A 12,929-nucleotide genomic window follows, 5' to 3' on the forward strand; every position below is an offset into this window, starting at 1 on the left:
GGGGGACTTTCTCTTTCCATTCGATCTCTTCAGGTTGTGTTTTCCCTTGTAAACACTGATTTAAAATGTTTGTTCATAATTTCCGCCATTTCAATTTCCTCTGTGTATTCAACTCCTCCTTGTCTTAATTTCTCCAAATCTTGTTTGTTTTTCAGTTTGTTGTTTACAAATCTGTAGAATAGTTTTGGTTGATCTTTACATTTTTCTATGACATCTTTTTCATATTTTCTCTTTTCCTCTCTGCACGCTAATACATATTCATTTCTATAACAAGTATATATTTTCCATTTTTCTGGTCTTTTGTTTTTCTTCCAATTGATCCAAGCTTTGTCTCTTTTGTCTTTTACCTCCCTACAACTTTTGTTGTACCAGCATTTTACATATTATTTTTCTTGTTTTTGTCTTGGGACATACTTTTCTACTCCTTTTTTATAGATTTTTGTCAAAATATTCCATTTCTCTTCTACTTTTGTATCTTCTTTGTGTATTCTTTCCCAGTTTTCCTTTTGGAAGAATTCTCTTATTTGATCAAAATTTGTTTTTTCATACATCAATCTTCCTTTTCTATATTGTTCATTTCTTTTCATGTATTTTTTCTCATTTAGTTCTAGTTCTATCAATATGTGGTCACTTTTGCTTATTGGTGCCTGGTATTCTATCTTTTCCACTATTTTAGGTTCTGATGTGATTATTAGGTCTAGTCTCGATGGCTCTTCTTCATTTCTATACCTAGTGTTCTCTTGGATCCATTGTGTCATTGTGTGGTCAATAATCATCTCAAGTAGAACACTTCCCCATGAGTCTTCTCCACCCTTTACGGTCATCTCTTCCCAGCATATTTCTTTGCAATTATAGTCGCCCATCATAACTATTCTTCCTCCATCTTCCATTATCTCGTTTAGTGTTACTCTTGTGTCTTCTAACATGCTTTTATGTTCATTCTCTTCCCATGAGGCTGTTTTTGGGGGCACGTAGTTTATTACAAACTTTCTGCTCTTCTTATCTCTATCTTCTACTTCTATCATTATCATCTCTACTGTATTCTTTCCATATGTGACACTCTTCACATTTATATCCTTCTAAGTCAGGAACACAACTCCACCCCCTTGTTTTATCTTTCTGTTTCTAATCCAATAATTATATGCATTGTGTCCTATGCTGTTGGGTGGTAGTGGGCCTTTTAATTTTGTCTCAACTATTCATATTATGTCCGGATCTTTTTCTTTCAGATATTTGTTCAGTTCATTCAGTCCTGTTATTAATCCATCTATATTTGTGTAGGATACTCTTAACTTTCTGTTATTTCCATTGTATTCTCTGTTTCTTTTGTGTTTCTCTCTTTTATGTTCCATTTCTTCAATTTCATATTCACTACTCTCCAGTAGAATTCTTGTTTTTCTGTCTCCGTTCTGGTCTCGTTTTTTTTCTTAGCTTCATGTCTATTCCTTATTTCCTCCTCTCTTTCCTCTTTATTCATTTCCCTATTTGTCCATACCTTTTTATATTGTTCACTTGTTGCTAGTTTCCCTGTTTTGGATAAGATATTCTCTGCCGTCGTTTGTGACCTGAATTTAATCTTAATTGGTCTGGTCTTGTCTGTACTATATTTCCCAAGCCTGAATTTTTCTTTGATTTGTTTCATTATTTCTGGCTCATCTTCCTGAACTAATTCTAGTAAACTTCTTACTTTTTCATTTTCCTCTTTGGTTCTTGTGGTTCTATCTGGGTTATGTTTCTCTTTCATTCCTAATATAATTATACATTTCTTTCTATCTGCTAAGTCTCTTACTATATTCTCCTTCTGTCTCATCACTTTAATAACTGAGTCTTCAGTTTGTTCTTTCATTTGCTGTTTGATTATGTCAGTAAATGCAACTTTACTGTTTTCTTGAAATTTTTTCCAACCCTCCTTGTTGTCCTTATTATTCTCCTTTAAGACTTTATTCTCCTCTTTTACTTCTTTTAACTGTTTTTTTAATTCTTCAATTTCCTTAGTTAAGTTTTTGTTCGCCTTCTCTAGTTCTTCCAATTTTTCAACCCTCTGCACAATGTTGTTAACGTGACCGAACCTAAGTTCCCAGTGCTCGATCATCTTATCGAGCTTCTCTTCTAGTCTTGTTAATCGGGGGGGGTTTGTGTCCCCCCCACCCTCTTTAAATCCCTGGAAAATATTCTCATCACCTTCTGCTGTATAGCTCTTATCTATACTTCTGATCTTTACATTTTTGTTAGACATTTCGTCGTCGCTAAATTGGTCCGGACCTCTTTTGTTTAGATGGCGTCTGCCTGCCTGGGCCAAGTCTTCACCTTCCTCATTTCCTTCCATTTCCCTCAGTAATCCCTCCCCTTCTCCTTTTTCCTCACTTTCCCCTACACCACGAGCAATTTCCCCCCCACCCTGTAAATACAATAGGTACTTCCTTTGCTTCGGGATCCACGAAATTTCACTTTTTCTTCAGAACTGTATTTACTTAGTTGTATTTACCTAGTTGTATTTTATGGGAAGGGGAGCTATGCTCGTGGGGTCCCGTCTTCATATCTCATTTTATCTAAACTATTTTTAAATTCATGTATTGTTTTTGCACACACCACTTTCTCATCTAACTTGTTCCAACTGTCTATTACTCTGTGAGGAAAGCTGTTTTTTTCTTCAAATCTCTTCTATAGCTGTCTTTTTTTATTTTCTTTCCGTATCCTCTTGTATTTCTGTCATCCCATTTTATCAGATTCTCTCTATCAGTAATTTCTATGCCTTTCATGATTCTGTAAATAGCTATCAAATCTCCTCTCTCTCTTCTTTGCTCTAGTGTCTGTAGTTCAAGTTTTTCTAGTCTCTCTTCATATGATAGTTTTGAGAGTGTTGGTGCCAATTTTGTAATTGCTCTTTGTATTCTTTCAAGTTATTTTATACATTTTTTTGTACTTGGTGACCATATCGTTGCTGCATATTCCAATCTTGGTCTTATCAGGGTGATTAGGATTTTCTTCACCATTTCTTCATCCAGGTATGTAAATGCAACTTTGATTGTTCTTATTAAATTATAGGTTTCTCCAAAAATCTTATTTATATGTTTCTCAGGTGACATATTATTCATAACAATGACTCCCAGGTCCTTCTCATTTTCGACTTTTTTTATTCCTTCTTCTCCCAATTTATATGCTCCTTTTATTCTGTTTTTGCTTTTTCCAAATTCCATTATACTACACTTTTTTGTATTGAACTCCATCTCCCACTTCCTACTCCATTCCTGTACTTTATTTAGATCTCTCTGTAGTGATTCACAATCTTCTTCAGTTTTCACTCTTTTCAGTAGTTTTGCATCATCTGCAAAGAAGCTCATATAGCTTTCAATTCCTTCATCCATATCATTAATATATATAGCAAACATTATTGGGGCCAGAACTGTTCCCTGCGGAACACCGCTTATTACTTCATCCCATTTTGAGTGCTGGTTTCTTATCACTACTCTCATTTTTCTTTCTTGCAAAAAGTCTTCCATCCAATTTAGTAGTTTGCCCTGTATTCCTCCTTCAGTTTCTAATTTCTTAAGCAACTTCTTATGTGGTACTTTGTCAAAAGCTTTCTTTAGGTCTAGAAATGCACAGTCCGCCCATCCATCTCTTTCTTGTATTATATCTATTAGCCTTGAATAGAAACATATTAAATTGGTGACGCATGATCGTCCTTGTCTGAATCCAAATTGCCTTGGATTTAACACTTTGTTTTTTTCTAAATATTTTACCCATCTACTTTTGATAATTCTTTCACAAATTTTTGCTATTGTACTTGTTAGAGAGACTGGTCTATAGTTCGTAGGTTCTTCTTTATTTCCTCCTTTATATATAGGTACTATATTTGCTTTTTTCCAATCTTCTGGAACTTTTCCTTCTTTCAAGGAACTATTTAGTATGCTATGTATTTTGTCTGCCAGTTCATTCCTGCATTCTTTCAGTATCCAGTTTGCTATTTCATCTGGTCCATGCGATTTTCTGACATCAAGATTACTCAAGTGTGTTAATATTTCATTCTTTGTTACTTCTATTTCTTCCATAGGGGGGACTTTCTCTTTCCATTCGTTCTCTTCAGGTTGTATGTTCTCCCTTGTAAACACTGATTTAAAATGTTTGTTCATAATTTCCGCCATTTCCATTTCCTCAGTGTATTCAACTCCCTCTTGTCTTAATTTCTCCAAGTCTTGTTTGTTTTTCAGTTTATTGTTTACAAATCTGTAGAATAGTTTTGGTTGATCTTTACACTTTTCTATGATATCTTTTTCATATTTTCTCTTTTCCTCTCTGCACGTTTGTACATATTCATTTCTATAACAGGTATATATTTTCCATTTTTTAGGTCTTCTGTCTTTTTTCCATCTGGTCCAGGCTTTGTCTCTTTTGTCTTTTAACTCCCTACAACTTTTGTTGTACCAGCATTTTACATATTCTTTTTCTTGTTTTTGTCTTGGGACATACTTTTCCACTCCTTTTTTGTAAATTTTTGTCAAAATATTCCATTTCTCTTCTACTGTTGTTTCTTCTTTGTATATTTCTTCCCAGTTTTCCTTTTGAAAGAATTCTCTTATTTTATCAAAGTTTGTTTTTTTCATACATCATTCTTCCTTTTCTATATTGTTCATTTCTTTTCATATATTTTTCTTCATTAAGTTCCAGTTCAATCAATATGTGGTCACTTTTACTTATTGGTGTTTTATATTCAATTTTGTCCACTATTCTAGGTTCAGATGTAATTATTAGGTCTAGTCTCGATGGCTCTTCTTCATTTCTATACCTAGTGTTCTCCTGTATCCATTGTGTCATTGTATGGTCAGTAACCATCTCAAGTAGAGCGTTTCCCCATGAGCCGTCTCCACCCTTTACTGTCATTTCTTCCCAGCAGATTTCTTTGCAATTAAAGTCGCCCATCATAACTATTTTTCCTCCCTCTTCCATTATCTTGTTTAATGTTATCTTTGTGTCCTCTAACATACTTTTATGTTCACTCTCTTCCCATGAGGCTGTTTTCGGGGGCACATAATTTATCACAAACTTTCTGCTCTTCTTATCTCTGTCTTCTACTTCCATCATTATCATCTCTACTGTATTCTTTCCATATGTGACACACTTCACGTTTATATCCTTCTTAGTCAGGAACATAACTCCACCCCCTTCCTTTTTCACTCTGTTTCTAATCCAATAATTATATGCATCATGTCCTACACTGTTGGGTGGTAGTGGACCTTTTAACCCCTTCCATACGGTGCCGCACACGTAGGCGTCATGGACTTAGATCTCGGTGGCAGCAGCCAATGCCAGCCGTACGACGTGTCGTAATAATACTCGCATCATAAAATATAGTCACCGCTTATATCGGTCGTTCTCTCTTCACCCGTGAATTTTGATAACCATAGAAAATGCGATTACAAAAGAATTAGAAAGAATGTCATTATGGAGGGGCGACTACAATAAATATAATCAAGACGCCGATATGGCAGCCTCGCGAATACACTCGCTCCCCATGACGCCTACGTGTGCGGCACCGTATGGAAGGGGTTAATTTTGTTTCTACAATTCCCATTATGTCTGGTTCTTTTTCTTTCAAATAATCATTCAGCTCATTCAATCCTGTTATTAATCCATCTATATTTGTGTAAGACACTCTTAGTTTTCTGCCACTTCCATTGTGTTCTCTGTTTCCCTTTTGTTTTTCTCTTGTATGTCGACTTTCTTTAGTTTCATATTCACTACTCTCCAATAGAATCTCTCTTTTTCTGACTCCGTTCTTATCTCGTTTTTTTCCTTAGCTTCAAGTCTTTTCTGTTTTTCTTCCTCTCTTTCCTCTTTATTCATTTCCCTTTTTATCCATACCTTTTTATATTGTTCACTTGTTGCTAGTTTCCCTGTTTTGGATAAGATATTCTCAGCCGTAGTTTGTGACCTGAATTCAATCTTAATTGGTCTGGTCTTGTCTGTACTATATTTCCCGAGCCTGAATTTCTCTTCAATTTGTTTCATTATTTCTGGTTCATCTTCCTGAACTAATTCTAGTAAATTTCTTACTTTTTCATTTTCCTCTTTGATTCTTGTGGTTCTATCTGGGTTATGTTTCTCTTCCATTCCTAATATAATTATACATTTCTTTCTGTCTGCTAAGTCTCTTACTATATTCTCCTTCTGTCTCATCACTTTAATAACTGAGTTTTCAGTTTGTTCATTCATTTGCTGTCTATGTCAGTCAGTAAATGCAACTTTGCTATTTTCTTGGATTTTTTCCAACCCTCCTTGTTCTCCTTATTATTCTCCTTTAAGACTATATTCTCTTCTTTTACTTCTTTTAACTGTTTTTTTAATTCTTCAATTTCCTTAGTTAAGTTTTTGTTTGCCTTCTCTAGTTCTTCCAATTTTTCAACCCTCTGTACAATGTTGTTAACATGACCGAACCTACGCTCCAAGTCCTCGATCATCTTATCGACCTTCTCTTCTAGTCTTGTCAGTCGGGGGGGGTTGTGTCCCCCCCACCCTCTTTAAATCCCTGGAAAATATTCTCATCACTTTCTACTGTATTGCTCTTATCTATACTTCTAATCTTTACATTTTTATTAGACATTTCATCGTCACTCAGCTGGTCGGGGGGGGCGTTTGTTCACCTTTCGCCTGTCTGCCTAGGCCAAGTCCTCTCCTTCCTCATTTCCTTCCATTTCCCTCAGCAATCCCTCCCCTTCTCCTCTTTCCCTACTTTCCCACTACCCCACGAGCAATTTCCCCCACCCTGTAAATACAATAGGCACTTATCTTTGCGTTGGGATCCACGAAACTTCAATTTTCTTCAGAACGTCTTCTAAGCCGTCCGTTCGTTGAAGTGTGTGTGTGTGTGTGTGTGTGTGTGTGTGTGTGTGTGTGTGTGCATCACAATCATACCAACCACATCAACACCTTAAGGATACACATCCTAACTCCTTTGAATGACTTTAACCACATACTGGGTGGATATCTGAATGCAAACCAACCCCCTTATGGCTAGACACACAATCAAATAACCAAAGGGAGGAGGAAGATGGAGAGATGAGACAGGAAGAGAAATGGGGAGAGGAGAAAAAAAGGGGAAGGAATAAGGGGAGAGTGGAGATGTAAATAAGGGAGGGAGAGAATGAAAGGAGAAGGGAAAGATGGAGGGGAGAAGTAAGGAGAGGAAAAGGGGAGAGGGAGGGGAGACAGTGGATAGAAGAAAGGGAAAGGGGAGAAGAGAAAGAGGAGGAGAAGATGGTACATAGGTATAAGTGCCAATAATTCACATGTGCTTCAAACCTTATTGTGTCATCACCAAGATTTTTAGCTTCATGGTCGACTTAGCTAGTACGAAGTGGATATATATGGGAGTACATTATCACTAAGCTAAGGTAGTACTGATGGGTTATGGTGGATGGTTTACATGATGTATGGGAATCACCACTTGGAAAGAAGTTCTGTCTCTTGTAGAAAAGTGTCGAGGTGATATGGCCACTGTTGTTTTTTCACCTAAAATAAGGTGTTAGTTGGTTGTCATGCACTGTGGTTCAATGGAGCTTCTATAATTGTGAACTATCTTGAGCTATCATCATACATTATCTTACACTTCACATCTTGGCCTAGTTAGTCATGGGTATATACAGTTTGGTTAGGAGTTCTGTTTTTCAAGGAAATTGTGGAGGGATGATAGGGGTATTGATATTTTGTTGTTTGAGATTTGGTGAAGTGGCACTGCTAAAGTATGATAGGGGTTACTAGGCTGGATAGAGTGAGAAATGAGGAGGTGAGGAGGAGAACAGGGTTGGAAAGGGATTTGGGAGAGAGGGTGGATGAAAGAGTATTGGGATGGTTTGGATACATGGAAAGAATGAGTGAAGAAAGACTAATAAAAAAGTGTGGAAGGCAGATGTGGAAGGAGTGAACATGAGGGGGTGACCTAGGATGAGATGGATGGATGAGGTAAAAGGGGTTTTGGGGAAGAGGGGAATGTCTGTTGAGGAAGGATGGGAGAGGACAGAAGACAGGGGTGAGTGGAGAATGGTTGTATATGGATGATGTTGTGATGCATAAGGTGGAATGGGTGGGGAATGGGGAGTGAGGGAGTATGTGTGAGAAAAATTTGACGCAGCCCGAAGGGATTTCTCCGCATTTTCTCCTTTTCTGCATGAGGGGATGGAAAGTGGGGGTCACCAATTTAATGAAGCAGCCTTGCTGTGGATGTGCTGAGTCTTGCAACACTGCTTCTGACCCACGGCAGTGGACAAAAAGGCAGGGATGACCCGTCATCGAGGAGGTGCCAAGATAAGAGGGTGGAGGGGAGTGGAGTGTGATAGGAATGGAATGGGTGGGAGTGGTTTAAGCCTTTGTTTTTTTGCTACCTCCTTTATAAGGGAGAAAAAGCCTTTGGTATATGTATGTATGGCACTGCTAAAGGGGGTAGATGAGAGAAAGTCAATGATTCTCAACCTGGGGTAAATTTACCACTTGGGGTCAAAAAATTATATGGCAAGGGGTAAATAATTGATGTTCCTGATAGTTGAATGATAATTCAATTAAATTTTATTTTGTAAATTGTTTGTGTATGAGGGAGAATGTTAAGTATGTATGTGTGTTACCCAAGATAATTAAAAATATCACAGAACATTTAAGAATCTTGAAGAATCATTTCAATGAATACTTTTCAAAAGACACGATTCCAACAAAGATGAATAATAACACCTTTTTCCACTGAACTATCAGAAATGAGAGATGACAATGACAACCCAGCATTAGATGAGCTGATTGATCTTCAATCCTCAGCTACTCTTTGAGAAGAATTTGAAAAGGATGGCATTCATTTTTGGGTAAAACTTGCAGTCATTCCCACTTCTTACCCAGCATACATTCCAAGTGCTTGTTTCTTTTGTCACTACATACTTATGTGAATCAGGGTTCTCAAGTTTAGTTGCAATGAAGACAAAGACCAGAAACTGATTAAAAGCTGATGATGACATGAGAGTGGCATTGTCATCAACAGCTCCTCAAATAAACAATCTGATTGACTCAATGAATCAGCAGTTTTCTCACTGACAATGTTTCTCATGTTTCTGTTTGGTAAAGAGAGAGGAGAGAGGAGAGAGAAATTGAGAGAGAATAGAGAGAAGAAAAAGAAGAAGAGAGAGGAGAGAGAAATAGAGCAGAGAAAGAGGGGAGAGAGTGTGATAAGAGAAATACAGAGAGAAAGAGAGAGAGAGAGAGATAGAGAGAGAGAGAGAGAGAGAGAGAGAGAGAGAGAGAGAGGGGGGAGAGATAGATAGATAGATAGATAGATAGATAGAGAGAGAGAGAGAGCAGGGTGAGACAGAGTGAGTGAGAGGAAGGTAGAAATACAGACATATACATAGAGAAAAGAGAGAGAGAGAGAGAGAGAGAGAGAGAGAGAGAGAGAGAGAGTGAGAGGAAGGTAGAAATACAGACATATACATTGAGAAGAGAGAGAGAGAGAGAGAGAGAGAGAGAGAGAGAGAGAAAAGAAAAAGAAGAACAGAGGAGAGAGAGAAATAGAGCAGAGAAAGAGGAGAGAGAGTGTGATGAGAGAAATACAGAGTAAAATAGAGAGAGAGAGAGAGAGAGAGAGAGAGAGAGAGAGAGAAAAGAAAAAGAAGAACAGAGGAGAGAGAGAAATAGGGCAGAGAAAGAGGAGAGAGAGTGTGATGAGAGAAATATAGAGTAAAATAGAGAGAGAGAGAGAGAGAGAGAGAGAGAGCGAGAGGTAGGAAGAGAGAAAGAGAGGAGGGGGTGGGAGGGGGAGAGAGAGAGGGAGAGGGAGGGCAGAAGAGTGGGAGAACATAAGAACATAAGAATAAAGGAGACTGCAAGAGACCATAAGGCCTACACTAGGCAGCTCCGTATCCATCACCACTTGTCATCCCCATCCATAAAGTTGTCTAATAGTTCTTTAAAACAACTGATAGTTTCAGCGCTTACTACATGGTTACTAAGTTTATTTCATTCATCGACAACCCTATTAGTAAACCAAATCTTGCCTATTTCCTTCGCAAATCTAAATTTGTCCAGTTTATACCCATTACTGCGTGTCCTGCCCTGTTGTTTTATTATGATGACCTTGTTTGCTTCACCCTTGTTATAGCCTTTGATCCACTTGAACACTTCTATTAGATCACCCCACACTCTACGTCTTTCCAGATAGTTTAAGTTTAGGTGCCTAGGCCTCTCTTCGTAAGAAGAGAGAGAGTTGGGGAGTGGGGACCAGGGATAAGCTGGAGGAGAGAGAGAAAAGAAACTATGAAAAAATTAGAATGGAAAAGAGGAAACAGGATAATGGGGAAAGACTGTGGGAGTACAGAGACAGGTAAAGAGGGGAGAGAGAAATAGGGAGATGAGAGCGAGAGATATGGAAAAGATAAGGAGAGAAGGAAGTAAAAGAATTTGAGGATGGGAGGAAAGAAAGAGAGTGATCCATTCCTTTTTACCCCTTTTTGATTCTAGATTACAAAATTGAACAAATACCTAAAAACTTCTAAAGTAGGTGAACAAGCCACAAGATGAGGGCAGCACGTGTCTACAGAATAGCAAACTTAAGCTACAGGAAATATTGTACATATGATACACCAGAAATCTTATTACATTACCTTATCAAATGAATTTTCAGGGGTTGGAATGTTGTAATTTTTGCATATGTTCTCGTAAACTTCCATGCTGAGATCTTTTGCTCCAACAGCTTCTACTGGTAGAAGGGCATGAGATGGTAGAGAGTAAACTACTTTCTTTTCTTTTTCTTTGGCAACATAGCCTAGCACTTCCACAGACCCAAAAACGATCTCGAATTCAAACTTTCCTTGACAATAAAGTTTTGTTCCTTTCTCAAGTACAACTAACAAATTTTCAGAATCTAATACATTCACTGCCAGAGGCTCACCAACCAGAGCCTTTTTAGCCTCCAAGTGTACCCTTTTATCTTTTTCAGTGTCTGTATCCACCTTTAAGTGCTTCACACCATCTTCCAACTCCCCAGTATCTTCCACTTTAGTCTCCTCTTCACCATGTTCACTGTGTGATGGGTCATGTGTATGTAAACATCTTTCAACATTCACATGACTTAGGTCATCATGGAAGTGTTTGTGATAATTTGTAGTTTCTTCATCTGATGAGCTCTTTTGCAATTCCAATCTTTTTTCTCTTTTGTGTGCTTTCTTTTTGTATTTTTGCTTCCTTGGTTTTTCTGATTTGCTTTGCTTTTCCTTGGATTTCACTGGATTTCTGCCACTCTCTTTTGGACCCATTGTCACGTCTACAGATGTGACCCTGGTGCTCTTCAATTTGGAGTCACTGAGTTTCTTCCTCTTTTGACTGGTATCAGGTGGACCGGCACCATTACTGAAAAATAAGTGAACAGGATTAGGGACTGTTGGTTTAAAAATCACTACTCAAAAAGGAATGACCATGCTTTTGTACTACAGCTGTCCTTCCTCTATGTTGTTCCCTTGGACCTGTCCTTTACCATTTCTATGACTACCTCTTCTGAATCTCGAATCTCCCTATTGTGGGGGGAGGGGAGAAGAATTATGTCACTGCATTTCCCATGCATGTCATTCAGAGTGACTTAACCTCCTCAATATGAGTCAAATTCTCAGATGGCTGATGTACGATGACTCAATGATGCATCACAATACTTGCATTATAAAACATAAAGTTACAGCTGTATTATTCATTCTCTTTCACTATGAGTAAAATTAAATAGAGCGAATGCAATCAAGCCAGTTCACAAAATTCAGGGGTCACTCAGCTACAACTATAAAATAAATATAATCTGGACACCAACACCGGCATCCTTGTATATCCACTAATGCCTCATGATGCATATGGAAGATGTTAATGGATGATAGTTTTAGAGACAGGGAGGAGTAGGGGTGGAGGTAGAATGTTGATTGAGAGAAGCGAGTAAATGCCTTGGGGGATTAAAAAGTGTAATGAGAAATAGAAATTTGGAAATGGATGCTAAGAGGATATTGTATGAAGGAGTGATTGTGCTGACAGCATTGTATGCAGCAGAAACATGGAACATAAGAGAGGAAGAGAGGAGTTTGAATGTGTTTGAGATGAAATGCCTGAGAAGTATGATAGGGGTTACTAGGCTGGATAGAGTGAGAAAAGAGGAGGTGAGGAGAACAGGGGGTGGAAAGGGAGTTGGGAGATAGGGTGGATGAAAGAGTATTGGAATGGTTTGGACACATGGAAAGAATGTGAAAAGAAAGATTAGTAAAAGAGGTATGGAAGGCAGAGGCAGAAGGAGTGAACATGAGGGGCCAACCTAGGACGAGATGGATTGATGGGGTAAAAGGGGTATTGGGAAAGATAGGGAATGTCTGTTGAGGAAGGACAGGAGAAGACAGAAGATAGGGGTGAATGGAGAAGGGTTGTATATGGATGAATGCATGAGGGTGAGTGGGTGGGGGATGGGGTGTGTGGGAATATGTATGAGAAATAAATTGACACAGCCTGAAGGGAATTCTCCATGTTTTCTCCTTTCCTGAATGAAGGGATGGAGAGAGGGGTCGCCAATTTAATGAAATGGACTTGCTGTGGATGTGCTGTGTCCTGCAACACTGCTTCTGAACCAGGGCAGGGGACAAGATACAGGGATGACCCATCATCCAGAAGGTGCCAAGATGAGAGGGAGGGAAGAGGGTGAAGGGGAGTGGAGTATGTAGGGGATGGAATGGGTAGGAGTGGTTTCTATGCCTTTCTTTTTTGGCTACCTCCCTTGTAAGGGGGAAAAAAAGGCTTTGGTATATTGTATGTAGTATTAGAGATCCTGCTCTCTGTAAGTTCATCCTATGAAAAGTCAAGGCATGAAGGTCTCGGAGTAGGACTCCAGCCAGAATCCTTGAATGAATAATACAGCTATAACTTTATTTTATTATGTGAGT

At 38.3% G+C, this 12,929-nt stretch overlaps 1 protein-coding gene across 5 annotated transcripts in view; it reads right to left on the reverse strand.

Annotated features, from left to right (window-relative positions):
• Positions 1–12,929, reverse strand: part of LOC143018523 (polynucleotide 5'-hydroxyl-kinase NOL9) — a 34,402-nt gene that overhangs the window by 12,724 nt on the left and 8,749 nt on the right. For all 5 annotated transcript variants that reach the window (XM_076173954.1, XM_076173955.1, XM_076173957.1 and 2 more), the window contains one exon: positions 10,632–11,376. In XM_076173954.1, coding sequence (XP_076030069.1) covers positions 10,632–11,376 — 745 coding nt within the window. The remainder of the gene's footprint in view (positions 1–10,631; positions 11,377–12,929) is intronic.

This window comes from Oratosquilla oratoria, chromosome 35 (assembly GCF_046742065.1).
Source record: "Oratosquilla oratoria isolate Oo_2021 chromosome 35, ASM4674206v1, whole genome shotgun sequence".
Taxonomy (NCBI): Eukaryota; Metazoa; Arthropoda; class Malacostraca; order Stomatopoda; family Squillidae; genus Oratosquilla; species Oratosquilla oratoria.